General features: G+C 47.0%; 2 protein-coding genes across 2 annotated transcripts; one reads left to right on the top strand and one right to left on the bottom strand.

Annotated features, from left to right (window-relative positions):
• Positions 1 to 745: 745 nt before the first annotated feature.
• Positions 746 to 9,671, top strand: got2a (glutamic-oxaloacetic transaminase 2a, mitochondrial). The gene is made up of 10 exons (XM_088939176.1): positions 746 to 978; positions 4,443 to 4,599; positions 5,158 to 5,286; positions 5,567 to 5,626; positions 5,964 to 6,125; positions 6,285 to 6,389; positions 6,680 to 6,830; positions 7,185 to 7,350; positions 7,542 to 7,692; positions 8,028 to 9,671. Exons 1-10 carry the CDS (start codon positions 896 to 898, stop codon positions 8,148 to 8,150), a joined length of 1,287 nt encoding a protein of 428 aa, XP_088795302.1. The 5' UTR covers positions 746 to 895; the 3' UTR covers positions 8,151 to 9,671.
• Positions 9,311 to 15,585, bottom strand: LOC148817250 (E3 ubiquitin/ISG15 ligase TRIM25). Its single transcript, XM_088939175.1, has 6 exons — positions 15,011 to 15,585; positions 14,466 to 14,561; positions 13,028 to 13,276; positions 12,107 to 12,129; positions 11,718 to 11,866; positions 9,311 to 10,714 (listed from the first exon to the last, which is right to left on the bottom strand). The coding sequence occupies exons 1-6, from the start codon at positions 15,575 to 15,577 to the stop codon at positions 10,179 to 10,181; spliced, it is 1,620 nt and encodes a 539-aa protein (XP_088795301.1). The 5' UTR covers positions 15,578 to 15,585; the 3' UTR covers positions 9,311 to 10,178.
• Between the last annotated feature and the right edge of the window lie 589 nt (positions 15,586 to 16,174).

Raw genomic sequence — 16,174 nt, 5'->3', positions numbered from 1 at the left:
GTTATTGTTATTGTTTTATCATACGCGGTGAGAGGGAATCATTTATAAAAAATAAAGTGATTTCGGTGTTAAATGTTTTATGTTGTTGTTTTCAAAACAAGAACACTAAATTCAGCAGCCAGAATCCTGACCAGGTCTAGTGCAAGTGTTCACATTACTCCTATCCTGGAGTCCTTGCACTGGCTTCCGGTCAAATTCCGCATAGACTTTAAAATCCTCATGCTCACCTATAAGGCTCTGCATGGCTTGGCACCTCAGTACCTGTCTGAACTATTATCGCCCTACTCCCCACCTCGCAACCTCCGCTCTTCAAATTCTGCCCTCCTTACTGTCCCCCAAGCTTGTCTACATTGTATGGGTGACAGGGACTTCTCCTGTTATGCCCCCAAGCTGTGGAACTCTTTGCCCAAGGATATCAGAGAGTCACCTTTTCTAAACTCCTTCAAATCCAGACTCAAAACCCTCTTCTTCAGAAAAGCCTTTACTGAACTGGTTCCACTCTTCACCCCTCTGCTCTTCTTAGTACCACCATCCACGGTCTCCTCTATTGTTATTGTTGTAATTGTAGTTGTAATTGTGTCTTATCTTGTTGTATTCTTCTTATTTATTGTTATTGTTATCCTGTAAAGCGCTTTGAGAAGCCACCTTTAAAGGCGCTATATAAAATAAAGTTTATTATTATTAAATTGCCCTGCAACGCCACGTCTGGCATTTTCCATTGAGCTACTCGTGGTCACGGCTGGGTGGCGCTGTGCTGAAGCACCCGCCCTCCCGGCCGCTTACAAAGCGGACGGCGCCTCTCTTGTCTCCAAGCGCGTCTCCTCGGCTCTCCGACTCCAGAGCTGCGCCCCGCCGGCTGCGTCAGTCTCCTTGTCTCCGCTTCCGATCACCAGCGATGGCTCTGCTGAAGTCTTGCAAGGTTTTCTCCAGTCTGGGGGCTTATTCCCCCTCTCTGGCAGCTTTTCCAGTTCGGGCCAGGTAAAACTATGCGCGGATGTCAATGCTGTGTAACCGCATTTTATGCCTTCCAGCGCATTGTAGCGCGGTAACGCTGTTGTAGTGCGAGACTGTGTTTGCGGGTTGCTCAGGATATGGGCTTCAGCCTGTCCTCCAATTCACTTTGATCGAAATAGGTATATATTTTTTCGGCTTGTATTTTTAATCGCTCGTCTTCATTACGTTGAATGCCCTGCCCCCCCCTCCTTAAATCGGTCACCTGATGTCTTAATTGCAAGCCTACGCGTGTATCGCATAGCACTTTCTGAGTGGGAGGTGACCTGGATCTTCGTAGTCTTCACCAGAAAACACGAATCTGTACTTTTTCTTCTTAATAATAGGCTGGGAAAACATGGCGTTTCATTGTCAGCGATAGTGTAAGGCCTACACAAGGTTGTTGGGGGGGAAGTATGCTGAAAGTAAAGAACGACCTCGAGATGTAGCTCTTGATTTTCTGTATTAATTGGGTTTGTGATCAGGATAGAGCCTCACTTAACATCGCTGCACGTGGCCGTGTAACCTTGAAATAATGGGAGGTGTTGATTTCCTAAGCCTTTTAGATGGGGTGGACGGGACCTGTCTGCTGGTTAGGTTTCGTAAGACTTTGGTGGGGGGGGTTAAAAGCAAGCGTCTGCGTTTCCTTCCCGATAATGCAACCGAATAAGAAAGTGTTGCTTAAATCTGCGACCTTAAGAGACGGAATAACTCTTCCGTACGACTGTCGAAGCGATAGCTGACAGACATCCTTCCCTGACTTACTCGCGAAACGTCTCCCATGCGGGAGCCGTAGGTGGCCGTCCCTGAGCTGTGATTGGCCGGTAGGTGCGGGCCTCTGGGCCGCGATTGGCCGCGGTGCTCTGCCGTGTGAGCGAAGCGCGGATGCACCGTGGCGTGTCCTTCAGCCTGCAGCGTGGAGGGCACAGCTCGCCTCCTGCTGTCATTCGTCCAGGCGGGCAGCAGCAAAGTCGGGGTTTCCAGAAGATGATTCCTCGAGGTGTTCGCGGGGACAGCCGGGGATCTCGATGCGTTATTGGATTCGACCTGTGCTACATGGCAACGGCAGAACCCATTCACTTTCCCCCACCACACACACACACACCAGGTGTTTAGGCTGTAATGTAGCCAGCGAGGGTCAGGTTCCTTAGTCTAAAGATCAGTGACTGACCCTATGTAGCATTTACCCCTTGCTGTGTCAGCTTGCCAGGTTTACACCAGAGTATGTTTGATCTTAGGTGCAATAGATACCTCCATGTCCTGTTTATTTGTATCTGCAGTCAATGCATTTTATCGAGGAGTGAAATGCACCTGATTTAATTATAGAATTGAAGCTGGCATCTCAAAACCTTTAACAAATCTAGACAATCTGCTTGCTTTTTGGAAGTGGCTGCAGTGGAGTCTGCAAGCCTTGGGTGATGACTAATCCTGCCAGCTTGTCAACGTGTTTTACTCAGCACAGATGTGTTCTGGCAGCAGCTACTCATGGGCTCAGACCGGTTCAGTTCCTTGCTCCAAGAACCCTGTTCTTCTGTTAGTGTGGCTAGTGTCCATCGGGTGCCATTGTGGATTTGGGAAACTAGTGAGCTTCCTGTCCCAGGCAGAACTGGTCAAGCCTGGATCTGTGTCTCTCTTGCACAGTCCTCTTCTCTGCCCTGCTCCACAGACCAGCTATTTATAGTTGGGTTTCCTCAGTTGTTGACTTTCTAACAAGTGTAATGTGAGACGTGGCCTCAAAGTCAGAGCCAGGGGGTTTCGTATAGACGCACATGAGCATTGGCCTACGAAGAATGTCTTCAAAATAGCCATGTGCTTTTGTTTCTGCTTTGTGAGGAGATGGCTTTAAATGTGGACAGTGGCTTGCCATTATAGTACTAGTAACAAATTCATATATTTGAGCACTTTATCCAACTCCTCTTCTTGACTGCATATCCCATTCAGAAATGTAAAGAGCAATTAAAATGCTACACTTGTGACTAGCAAATTCATAAAGTAATTAATAGGAATGTTGCTATACTGTATGTACTACAGAATACAACTGGACAGGACTAAATACATTATGCTGATTAACATTAGTCACCAACAACATTGTTCAGCAGGCAGTCTCCTGGGAAAGTTACATTCTAGTAGCACAGCTGATAGCCATTGGAAACCACGTACATCTGCAATGTGTGTTTATTAGTTTGCAGACACTGTTTTGCTAAATTGCCCTATTCCTTTCTAAGAGCCTGGATAGGCATGTTTGCTGGTCACTGAGACCTGGGCGTCGTGCGCCATCCCAGCCCGTCCCCCATCTGGGTGTTCTCATGCCAAGCTGCAGGACTGTTGACACGTTGGGATGGGGCTACAGGAAGCACAGCAAAGTGAGGTGATCAGTGCAGTGACCTTGCCACTGGGCTCTGCAAGTGGAGGTACAGCTCACTTAGACCTCCCCACTGGCTAGTGTATTGCACACAGTAATCAGTGCATCGTTCTGTCTGCACTCCACTGCCTGACATCCACGAGGGTGATCTACCCAAAACCTTAACTGATTGTTAGAGACGACTTGGAGATGCTGCTGGCAAGCCCGCCTGAAGTTTTGCTCTGACCTGTTAATGGCACACAGGTGGTGTTTTTAATGTTGCAAAAATGGTTCCTTTGTTTCTTCTGGTTTTGCTCAGGCTTGACATTCAGCTGGTTAAATTGCCTCATCGCCTGTGGCCAATTGATTCTGATGAGTGAGATAATAGTGTACTTACATAGCAGTCATTCGGGTCAAGTGGATGATGGTCATCCTGCCAATAATATCCAAAATCTGTGTACCTTGGTCTTTCCTACAAAATAGTAACTACAGCTTTATTGACTGTTTGAGTCTTCTGAGGTGTCCAGCTGTAGATTGTGCTTTTTAGTAGGATACAGGGTCTGCTTTAAATCTGTCATGTAAATGACAGCCCCAGAGATGCTCATGAGATTATACTGTGGAGAAAAAGGTGCCCCTTTATATATGTGCAGCCTGTCTTTCACATGTGCTAAGCTTGCCTCATTAGTGGTCATTAAAGTGAAGAAAATACCAGTCTTGACAGGTTTACAATCCTTCACATAGCTTTACAGGCTAATCCATTGGGGAACAGAGTCCAAAGGTTGAGAGCTGTTGACAAAGAAAATCAATTAAAAAAAAATAACTCCAGTGGAAAATTCCTGAGTCTTGGCCAAAAATTACTTGGACTGATTGTCAGCCGATTTATACCATTTTAAAGAAAGTGGTTTTAAGTTTTGGATGTATTAAGATGTGCATGGAATTTATAATTCAGAGCTTTATAGGAGTGACCCATTTTTCAGAAGGTGCAGGTTTTGGCATGGTCTGAAAAATTTTAAATATAAACCATCACTCTTCCAGAAGCCTTGGTTCAGGGAATTGCATAGTAATACCATGTTTCATATTAAAGTATACCAAACTTTTTTTATATATGTAGTTCCTGGTGGTCTAGTGTGGAAATGGGACCCCCTGACCCAATTCTTGGGGTCACCGAAGCCTTCAAGCGGGACGGCAACCCCAAGAAGATGAATCTGGGGGTGGGAGCGTACCGTGATGACAAGGGCAAGCCCTACGTCCTGAGCTGCGTGCGCAAGGTGAGCTTGGCCCTCCCTCAGGCGGGCGCTCTATCTGCTGCTAGTGTCACATTCTTCAACAGAGGGGCGGGAGATGGTTTTGTGCAGTTTAAGCCCTTATTGAGCTCTGTATTGAAGCAATGCAACATTGCAATGACCCTGTAGGACAAATGGCAAGGAATTCCCCCCCCCCCCCCTCTCTTATACAGTACAGCTCCAGGTGGTGTGTGACAGAGACTGGTTTGTTACACACTTCTACCAGGTGGTTTTCACCCTGTTTTGTGAAGTTTCCAAGCTCTCCCTGTAGAGGGAGATGAGTTGCTGCTAGTTAAGGCTCGCCAGCTTTAATCTGGTTTTAATGTACCTTTTGGTACAGGCAGTACATGGCTTGGTTAACATGCTTCAGCAGTGACTGGAATACCCTCCCAGATGTACAGTACATATCCCATTCACTGTGGTACGCTTCATGATAGCACACAGGCTCTTGAAGTCTCGTGCTTGTCTCTGTTGTGTGCCAAGTGCTCCACTGGGTATGCTTTCCTGTAAGTGGTGGTGTTCTTTACTTCCTTTCCTCTCCAGGCAGAGGCCTTAATTGCTGCCAAGAAGCTGGACAAGGAGTACCTGCCCATCGGTGGGCTGGCCGAGTTTGCCAAGGCCTCAGCCGAGCTGGCACTGGGGCCCAGCAACGAGGTCCTGAAAAGCGGCCGGGTGAGCCCCCTTTCCCTGGATACTCCATCAGGATCCAACGTCGGCATGCAGCAGAGTTGTTCTGCACTATTATCTTTGGATTCTCATAGAGGCAGGGCAGGAGATCAGCTTCTTGTAAAAAGTATATAATGTTTAGTGTCTTGCAACAGCTTATGAAGTGAGTTTTTTATAAAGAAATGTAAAGCCTATTTTTCCCTTCAGGCAAAATTGCAGGGAATGTCATTTACGGCTTTAACAGAAATGTTCTTCTTGGATTTTAATATTTGCTCTTTCCTTGCAGTACATTACTGTTCAGACCATCTCTGGAACAGGCTCACTGAGAGTCGGCGCAAACTTCCTGGTAAATCCTTTCTTTCAGATACACTGAAGTTAGTGAGCTTGTCACACCAACATTGTGTAGTTTGGTAATACCTCTTTTTGTTGAAGAGTGTTTCTCTTCGGAACTTGGGTTACACTTATCAGACTATCAGTTCTACAGATTGCTTTAGTATAATGTTTTCTAAAAATCGGTAGCTACCATGATTAATTTCAGCTAGTATAACTGGAGCATCAGTTTCGCTATGGTAATAAAAGCACCTTGGGTAGGAAACTTTGCAGTGTTCAGTATCATTGGCCTGAGAGCAAACGGATGTTCAGGAAAACGTGAATCTAGTCTCCCTTCTCTGGTTGATCAACAGTCCCGGTTCCACACCGCCAGCCGTGACGTCTACCTGCCCAAACCCTCCTGGGGAAACCACACCCCCATCTTCAGGGATGCTGGGATGCAGCTGAAGGCGTACCGCTACTACGACCCCAAGACCTGCGGGTTCGACTTTGCTGGGGCTCTGGATGACATCTCGGTGAGTCGGGGGTCAGAGGGAAGCAGCCCAGGGAAATGACGGTCAAAAGAAGCTTTTTTTTGTCTTCCTTTCTTGCACAGCAAAGATCAGACTGAAGTGCTGAAGTATTGGTATTTTAAAAGTAAAGGACTTGCAAATGTTCCTCCGCTTGTTTTTTAGAAAATCCCAGAGAAAAGCATCATCCTCTTCCATGCTTGTGCCCACAACCCCACAGGAGTGGATCCCAGGCCTGAGGAGTGGAAGGAGATCTGTGACCTGGTGAAGGTGAGTCAAGTATTACAATGCAAAGGGTCCTGTTTGGCGAACTGATAGGCTACAAACTGCTACAAAGATCAGTCCTAGAGAACATTGTAGGAGTTCTTGATTCTTGGTATTCAGTATCGGAAGGTAGTGTTTGATCACTGTAGCTCAAACTGATGTGAAGGGGGAAAAAGGTTCAGTGTGAAGCGGGCTTGGAATGTGATCTCTTTCCACTGTATAAACTGGGGGAAAACGGTCTCCTGGAGTCTGGAATGCTATCGGCTCATGCAGCTTTCCCTTGTCTGCCTTTCCAGAAAAGGAACCTGTTTGTGTTCTTCGACATGGCGTACCAGGGCTTTGCCAGTGGGGATATCGACCGCGACGCCTCGGCCGTGCGCCACTTCATCGAGCAAGGCCACAACATTGTGCTCTCCCAGTCCTACGCAAAGAACATGGGTCTTTATGGTGAGCTCTGCCCCATAACGCGGTGCCCCGCGCCTTTGAAACCTACGTCCTTCCGCTCCTGCTGGTTTTTGTTCCAGCCGAGCCCTCGGCTACACTAACCCGTCGTTCAAAATTAACCTGAATTTGTTTCCCAGCTCTTGAAACATGTTGGCGCTTTAACAGTTGTATTTAAAATCTTTTAAGGCTCCAGTTCTCTTATTGAGGTGGGATGAAATGAAAACCAGCAAGCGTGTGGCTAGCCAGGAGCAGGATTAAACGGGAACCACTGTTCAATCAATGTTGCTGGCTCCCAGGGGGCAGGTGGGGTCGGACTCTGCTTTTCCAGATCTAACCATCTGGTCTTCCTTGGGGCAGGTGAGCGGGTTGGGGCCTTCACTGTGGTCTGCAGCGACATGGAGGAGGCCAAGCGTGTGGAGTCCCAGCTGAAGATCCTCATCCGTCCCATGTACTCGAATCCGCCCATGAACGGAGCCCGCATCGCCGCCACCATCATGAACGCGCCCGAGCTGCGCCAGGAGTGGTAGGTCCCAATACAGGGTTTTGCCTGTAGGCCTTAGTTCTGTGTAAGGTGCTTATGCTTGGCCACTCACCCAATTGCCCTAAACTTATGGATAGCTTGTATGTACGTCTTTACTAAGTATATAGTCATTCCTGTGGGGATGTGACTTAGAAATCGGCCTCTTTGCGAATTAGTTGGTCCTCTTTCTCCAGGTTGGAGGAGGTGAAGGGAATGGCCAATCGCATCATTAGTATGCGGGAACAACTGGTTTCCAACTTGAAGAAGGAGGGCTCCATCCACAACTGGCAGCATGTCGTAAACCAGATCGGCATGTTCTGCTTCACTGGCCTCAAACCTGAACAGGTACTTTTATTGACTGTTTTAGCTTTGTTCAGCTCATTTTCCTGGTGTGCTCATGAAGTGCTTTTCAAATATTGCTGGACTTGGATCTGGCTCTTCAATATCAGTTCTGGTCTGGATAAAAGACAATGTGGAGTAGAACAATAGAGACCCCAAATCAGTATCTGCATACATGTGTAGTTTAAAGTTCCTGTAATGCCAATGAGTTACTAGCATGTAACTTAAATAGTGCTAGTTTACCTGATCTTTGTTCAGGAACTGTTGCCATGAGGGGAAAAACTGGGAATAAGAATTTTTAAAAGGGGAAGAGCAGGTGTAACTTTTTTTCTGGTCCGCAGGTGGAGCGTCTGATAAAGGAGTTCTCGGTCTATATGACCAAGGATGGCCGCATCTCTATGGCTGGGGTCTCCTCCTCTAACGTGGGATACCTGGCACACGGCATCCACCAGGTCACCAAGTAACGGGACAGCCTGGCGTCCTGCAGCAGTGAATGAAGGGGAGACGGAACTGTGGCACTGAGCAGACTTGGGAACTGTCCACTGAGCCTTTATCCAGATTCCCTTGTTCTCCGTTTTGGATAATCCGTTTCAGATCTCGATAAATACTGTTGGGAAGTTATTAGGTTGTCAGAACTGTTTTGGAACCAGCCCATCAACTCACTTCTTATTGCCACAGTTACGGCTTACCTTTTAATTATGGACAGGATATTTCCCCCCCCCTTCTTGAAAGCTAGGTCAGACTTCATATGTAGTCTAATGATTTTGTATGAGAGCAGGTGTTTTTCTCCTCTTGGGCAAAATGTAATTTTGAGGGACTTGATGTTAGTGGATAAAGATCTGACATTGCCCACTGGTGCATTAGGTCAACATTCTGTTGTAGACTGAACATTTGAGATTCCTGTTTTTCATTTTGTACTGTTTTGAGATGAGAGCTAAGAACTGCTGATAACATTGTAGCTGTGCTCTCATCCTTAATACTAGTAAGACTTGTATTGGATGAGGATGGAGACACTTAGTCAAACTGGTTAAATGGAAACTTAATCCAGCAACTTGAATCTCCACTTCATTGAGCCCCACCCTATACACCATTTTTTACCTTCCGTTTCCCTATTGGTGCTCTCCCGTGAGTGTTTGCTTTTTCCAAAAGGATGTGGAGGAATCCCGAATTCCAGCTCAGTTCAGGTTTAGGCTGCAATAATTAAAATAAGCACTTATACGAGAGGCATTTAATTGCTTCTCGTATTGTTTATAAAAAGTTTGGCCACCATGTGCGCTGAAAGTATTAGGAATTAATATGTAATTTGTGTGGGAGGGCTGCATTTTCTGTGAGAAGCCCCCACTCCCAATCCTATCTCCAATTCTGAAATCAAGCATCCACTGTTGATTGTGGCCTATGAGTTAGCTCTGATTCTATTGGCTTTAGGAAACAAATATTCCCTCAAAGGTAGAATGAGATTTTCTCTATGGCTACTGGCCACTTTGGGGCCGAACAATTAATAAAATGTGAGTATTCAGAGTGAGATTTAACTCTGAATCTTGGCTCTGCTACACGCCTGTAAGGCTGGGGATAGCCTTTTCCTTATGTATTTAGCACTTGGATATATTCAGCACTTAAAGGAATCTTTTTTTTTGTATCCTGTTTATTTTATTGGGATGATGTCAAAGCTTTGATAATCTAACCTGAATTGACCCTTTGTACAACTATACACTACCCCCACCACCTGGTGATTGGATTGAGGTTTGTAAGATGAAATCTTGCTTCCCCCCTCCCCCCCCAAGTCTGAGTGAATTTCCTAGTGCAGAATTAAAAGAATTTGACTGCACATGATTTGTGCCCCATACATTTCACTTATCTGAAGCATCAAAGACTGTAATAAGTCCCAAGAGGTGGCAGGATTGTTAATATTGAATGTACCTTATAGGGGGTGTATGTAAATTCTTACACTGTCTGCACTTTTAACCTGAATAAACGTGATCTGAAAACCCTGTTATGCACTGTTTTTTTTTTGTGTTCAAACTTGACTGTTTACAACCTATCATATTTAAAGATGCAAGACAACTCGGATAAGTGTCTTACTTCTATATTGCTAAACTTTCAAACAGGGTTGTTCAATATGAATAACGGAGCTATCTTCCTTCTGTCTCTTGGTCTTTCCCCATTTCTTCATGGTTTTTACTTCCATTGGCAGGGCCAAGCTCCTGTTCCTTCAAGCCCTTCTGCGAATGCTTGCTTTCAAGTTGATGGGGAGCCTTATGTAGTGACTCTTCTGCAGTTTTCAATTGCCCCCTACTTAGCATTGTACAAGAGACAGACCCTATCAAATACCCCCACAATATAAAATCTGTTCACTGCAAATCTGGTTTAAAGCTAATACAATTCCTATCGGTGAACACCACACATTGTCATTTACCCATGACTGCATTGCTAGATGTAGAGTACTGTCCCCACTTGAACAGCTGCGGTTTTCTGCCTTGCGAAGGCGAGCCACCTCATTGGAACAAGCTGCAGAAAGTAAGTTGTGTTCTGGAGGCTGCCAGCGCTGGGTACAGAGGCTGTGTGAATTTCTCCTGGAAGCTGTGCAGCAGGATCAGAGACCCCTCGGCCACGCTGTAGAAGGAGAGCAAGCCGCCCTCGAAATCCAGGAGCACCCCGACTCTCTGGGGGGGCCTGGCGTCCAAGGGAAAGGCCACCTTGTTGTGCAGGGCCTCCAGCCGCCCCCGCTCCCCGTACAGGCACCAGGAGTGGGCGTTGTACCCCAGCCGGCACGTGTCCTCGGTCCCCTTCCGGCCGATCCGTGCATCGCACACGCCCACCTTCCAGCGGCCGTCCCCATGGATCTCCACCTCCCAGTAGGCGCGGCCCCCCTCCCGCGGCTCGGCCCCCAGCACCTGCGGGAAGTTGCTGAAGCGGGCCGTGCTCGGGGGGTAGGGCTGGGGCTCCTCGCAGTACGAGAGGCCTCTGTTCCCGTCGGCCAGGGCGAGCTTGGGGTAGGCGGTGTCGGGGTTCAGAGAGGGGACCATCCCGTCTGCGTGAAGAGAGGGGGGTGTTAGTCTGGGAGGAATGTCCTTGCTGCGAGCTCTGGCGTTTATAAATGGAGATACTTTATTGTCCACCACTGTGGAAATTTCTTTGGCTTAAAATATATACAAGGAAAATAGTCACATGAAGTACATGAAATCATACCAACAGTATGTGATGAATAAATAGGCAGTGGGGGGACTTAATTTGCCTACAGTCATTGAGCAGTTGTATTGCAGAGGAGACAAAGGACTTCTTATAAATATTATTTGAATTTGGTACCCTATACCATCTCCCTGATGGGAGCATTACGAATTGAGAATAGAGTGGGTGTGTGGAAACGGCTGTGATGTTCCTGGCCATTTTGAGAACTGTATTGAGCTGGGGCTGCTGTTTCCCAATTATTTTTCCTGCCATTTTCACAGTCCTGGTCAGTTGGGTTTTGCTTTTCAATCCCCGATTTCCATACCAAACTGCCGTGTTAAATGCCAGGATGCTCTCCACAAGGCTTTTATATGCCCTCTCTAGGACATTTTGACTAACATTAAAGTGAGTCTTGAGTCTTTGAATTAAAAGCAGCCTCTGATTTGTTTTCTTAATGTTACCTATATTCTCAGTGTACCTCAGCCTCTGATCAATATGTGTTCCCAGATATTTAAAACTCCACAACCTCTACAGACTGACCTTTGAGCACTACTGTCTGCAAAGATTGCCCTCCATCGGTTTGAGCATTGAAAAGAAGAATGTTTAGTGGTTTAAAAGCAGCAGGCTCCATGGTATATATGAGAAGCAGACTAATAAGTGAAACATTCCTAATTGCTACAAATAGAAGTGCAATTCGCACATGCCTCACCGCAGAAGTTTATGGACTTTTCAGACTGGTTTCACACAGACATTACAATCTGGACTGTCAGGCCCTGCTGCTGCTAAAGTGCAGCACAGTCCTGGACCACATTTCCAATATCCTTCGTTATAGGACCTGGAATCCGGAAGTGTTTTTTCGAACTCACAGAGCACCCGGAGGGAGTCCCTGTCGGTCAGGCTGAGGCTCACGGTGTCCAGCCTCCTGTCAGTCCACTCCTGCAGTCTGTCCAGCCTCATTTGGTCCAGCTCCCTGGGGGGGGTCAGCTCCTCCACTGGGCTGCACATCTGGCTCATACTGCGATGGGCACAAAGCAAAATCATGATTACACCACCCGCAGTACAGTTCAGCCCAGAGAAACAGCAGGATTTCCCAGACAGGCGTGTTCAATGCTTTATACTGGTCCAGGATCATCATTAGTACACAAATTATTGGGCTACATTGTTCACAGGCTCTTAGTTTGTCAGTAAGTTAGTTTGTTTCAGTATGTCTGAGAAAGTTTTATATGCATGCTGACTGCATTTAATGAAGACTTACCTCTTGGATATCTTGCTGTATTCCTGTGGGAAACATTGAAAAAATCCAGTTAGAATACTTCTAGCAGAAACAGGAGTGCATCAGTGGGGTTGGTTCTATTGCATTTTCTCCATTCTGAACGCTTGTCCCAAAAACTAGTCATCACCCTTAGCACACCTAAGAACATCAGGGTCTGTAAATGCTACGAAAAACACTTGGATCTATGGAGAAGGCCCCAGCTTTCTGTCACTGCCTCCCACCTTCAACTGACAGTGATCGCTTAATTCAACATGATATACATTTACCTATTAAAGATAAGAACAAGAAGGTCTGTGCTTTCTTATGCAAATGCCAGTTTTGCTTCACAAGAGTAACCTGACGTACAAAATAATTATTCTCTCTCATCCTAGTGTTAATCCCGCATCAGCAGGGTCCACTTGTCGGCACACCCGTCTCCATTTGGTGGTTTGAACCAAATCTTTGAGCTGAGATGCCATTAAATGCGACCGAGAATACTCCGCCTGCCGTCAGAGGGGGTGGGGGGTGGGGGAGGAGAACAAAGTAATGTAGCCAATTCATAGAGGGGGATTATTAGGAGGCATGGGAAACTTGGCCAGGACGCCGGGGTTACACCCCTACTCTTTTCGAGAAACACCCTGGGATTTTTATTGACCACAGAGAGTCAGGGCCTCGGTTTGACGTCTCATCCGAAAGACGGCGCTTGTTTAAAGTATAGTGTCCCCGTCGCTATACTGGAGCAGACGTACAAAATAATGATTGACAACAGCAAAAACCACCACCACCACCACCACCTAGCTGGCACAAAAATGTTAAAGTCCGTGTAACCTCTTTCAAATCACAGCAGATCTCAGCTAGCTGGGAGCGCAAACTGCGTCGCTAGCCAAAATCTGAGCTCAAAGCCATCCCCCGGGTGTACCGTACCAGGACAAAGGCCTGGTCTCGGATCCGAGACGTCCCCCTGGTGTCGGACAGGCTCTCCAGCGCGCCCATGTTCTTCTGCGTGAGCTGCAGTGTGTCCTGGAGCTGCTCCAGCTGGGCCTCGATGTCGCCTAAAGCCCGGCTCTCCTCCCGGGACAGGCTCTGCAGGGCCAGCTGCTCCTCTGCGTCCAGGGCCGCTCGCATGGCCTCGTACTGCTGCTGGACGTGGGCCCTGGCCTGGCTGACCGCTAACTGGGGGAACAGGAGCACGAGCCCTCTTAGCCGTCCCACTGCGGCTCAGTCACCAAGTCCATTAAAGCACACCGGACAGGACTGGACAGAGTCCATTAAAGCACACTGGACTGGACCGAGTCCATTAAAACATAGTGGACTGGACTGGACTGGACCGAGTCCATTAAAGCACAGTGGACTGGACCGGACTGGACCAAGTCCATTAAAGCACACTGGACTGGATTGGACCGAGTCCATTAAAGCACACTGGACAGAACATTAATGTAGCTTGCTTGCCTCTTATACCTCACCCAGTAGCGAATGAAACTCCTCTCAGTGGCATCTCACTTCTCTTACAGTTAATCCAAAACTGTGATTAGGGAGCTCTGGAAGGCTAGTCCCAGGAAAGACAGTCGGCAGCTTGTGTTATATATATAGCTTATGTTGTTAAAGGGGAACTGCAGTCCCAATTTCTCAGACTGGTTATTAAACCTCGGTAGGAAAATAAATTCATTGATGGTATAGATCAGATTTACAAATTTTGAATTCAGCACAAAATACTGAACTTTGTGAAAGTACTGTAAGTCTCCATGTTGTGGCAAAGCACTGGTCTCGCCACGGGCAAGAGTGAGAGTTCGCGATTTGCGATGTGAAGCGACCCTTCCTGCTCACTAGTTTCTCTATTGACTAATGTGATGTGATGTACTCTCTGTGATGTGCGAGGGAATAAGTACAGGTTGTGCAGCAGACATTTCATGGCAGAAATGTTCCAACGTGATCTGCATGCAGTTAACAAGTGATATTTGTAGGTAAAACCGAGAAACTGAGAGCAACATCTCTATTGGATGAAGAGAGAGGTCTTCACAAGCTGCGTGTTTACCATGTAATAAGGCTGCTTCACGTCACCGGAGGTTTTGTTGACTTGTTCTGATTCACAGAACATGGCGGCGCTGCTCAGACCTGGACATTTAGTCTATTTTGTGATGTAAATTGGAGGTTTTTACAAGTTACTGCGTACATCTGACTTATATTGTGGTTTGCAAAGCACACATCAATGCTGATTCTCTCTAACCCCGAAATATAAATATAGCCTTGCAGGTCCCCTGTAATTACACACTTGTAAGCTGTATATCTGGGCAGATGAAACCTGGAGTGTCTGTCTTATCCACAGTGAGGACATAGTTTACCACAAAACCAAGCTCTAACACACCTGGATGTTCAGTTTCTTTTCCTGCATCACAGTAAGTCTGTCTTCGACAATTTGAACATCTTCCTGTATTTTAATCATCCCTTCTTTCAATTTCCCCTGAAAGGAAAAACATGTAATGTTGTTATTAGTTGTAGTAATAGCAGCTGCAGTGATGGTAGCAGTATTGGCTGGATCAGAGTCTCTACTGTACAAATACTATAATGAGTATGTCAGGTGGGGAGCTGCGTCAGCATGCGTAGGCTGCAAAGGAACAAGTAAAGGTTTATTCCAGGCTGAAAAGAGAAGAGAGTAAACACAACATTTCGGCTGTGGAGCCTTCTTCGGGTGTGTTCTTTCTTATCTTTTCAGCATGGAATGAACCATTACTTGTTCCTATAATGAGTATGTGTAGTTAAAATGGGGTTCGCACACAGTTTGAAGCTCAGTAAAGTAACTATATCAGGAGATTCGTGCTGTGACAGCAGTGTGTGCAACACATCGTGCTGCAGGCACTCTACAGAGACCAGGGACACACACACAGAGCTGCAGAGAATCCCGCCTCTCACCCTGAGCTCCTGCTCAGCTTCGCCCACGCCAATGCACTGGTGGCTCTTGTGCGCGCCGATGAGCGTGCACATAGTGCAGATGCACTCCTCGCACTCCCGGCAGTAGATCTTCAGCATCTCCTGGTGCTCCACGCATTTCCACAGAGAGATGTCGGCCGTGGGCTGCACCAGGGGGTGGCTCTGGAACACCGCCACCTCCAGGTGGATTTTCAGGTGCTCCGCGCACATGGAGGCTCCACACACCAGGCAGGTCTTCACCGCCGGCCGGCTGGAGGTGGTGCAGTAGTCGCAGGGCACAGTGCCGCTGGTGGAGGGCCTCTCTGCCTCTGTGGCAGGCGTTGAGGGCTGCTCTCTCTCTCCTCCCAGGGCTGGCAGTTTCCTGTACTCTGCCCTGCACTCAGGGCAGTAGTAAGGGCCAGTCTGAGAGGTGCTCCACAGCTCCTGGATGCAGCCCTGACAGAAGAGGTGCCCACATCTCAGAGTGGTCGGTTGCCGGCATTCTCGGTGGCACAGAGGGCACTCCGGCTGTACGCCGAGCTTCTCTAAGGCTGCGCCCATTTTAGCCATTTTAGAGAACAAGGAAGAAAGACGAGGGCCTGGGAGGAGTTTACCGTTTGAAAATAAGAGACTCCACCTTTTCCTCCCTTTAGTTCTTAAAGGGGCAGAACAGGAAAAGAAATATACGGCGGAACAACTCGCACAAGTACATTTTCATACTGTACACCGGTGTTCAGTACACGGGGTCGCAGTGAGCCCAGGAACTCCCGGCAGGATGATAACCGGGCGGTCCAGTCCATTGTGAAAACCCACACTCGTGCATTCACACCAAGTCGTTGTTATTCCTCTCTTCCTTTTCTGCTACAGAGATTTGTGTAATATTTATCCATTTTAAGAACTAGCAGAGGCGTATGGGTGGCACAGCTGAACTGAGTAGCAAATTGCCTGCAACGCAGCTATTACGCACACCGGTAAAATAAATGAGGGACTAAATAGCATAACTGAAAAAAAGTACAGACTATTTTCATAAACCTATCTTTACAAAAAAAACCTGGGGGCTCTTTTAAATTATACTAAACGTAACTCTTAACATAACTCTACTTAATATCAATATAGAAACACGAATTAATCATATTTGGTTTTTTACTTTTTTTAGCCGTTATTGAT

This window comes from Atractosteus spatula, chromosome 21 (genome assembly GCF_055471065.1).
Source record: "Atractosteus spatula isolate fAtrSpa1 chromosome 21, fAtrSpa1.hap1, whole genome shotgun sequence".
Taxonomy (NCBI): Eukaryota; Metazoa; Chordata; class Actinopteri; order Semionotiformes; family Lepisosteidae; genus Atractosteus; species Atractosteus spatula.
This window is presented reverse-complemented; position numbering and strand designations above follow the sequence as displayed.

Excerpts from the sequence above, each read along its gene's own strand:
- LOC148817250 (XM_088939175.1), bottom strand. The coding sequence starts at position 15,577 with ATGGCTAAAATGGGCGCAGCCTTAGAGAAGCTCGGCGTACAGCCGGAG. Across the intron at positions 12,130-13,027 it reads GAGACCAGGCCTTTGTCCTG|GAATACAGCAAGATATCCAA; the intron begins GTACGGTACACC and ends TGTTTCCCACAG. Across the intron at positions 10,715-11,717 it reads GGACTCCCTCCGGGTGCTCT|ACGGGATGGTCCCCTCTCTG; the intron begins GTGAGTTCGAAA and ends CTCTTCACGCAG.
- got2a (XM_088939176.1), top strand. The coding sequence starts at position 896 with ATGGCTCTGCTGAAGTCTTGCAAGGTTTTCTCCAGTCTGGGGGCTTAT. Across the intron at positions 5,287-5,566 it reads AGGTCCTGAAAAGCGGCCGG|TACATTACTGTTCAGACCAT; the intron begins GTGAGCCCCCTT and ends CTTTCCTTGCAG. Across the intron at positions 6,390-6,679 it reads AGATCTGTGACCTGGTGAAG|AAAAGGAACCTGTTTGTGTT; the intron begins GTGAGTCAAGTA and ends CTGCCTTTCCAG.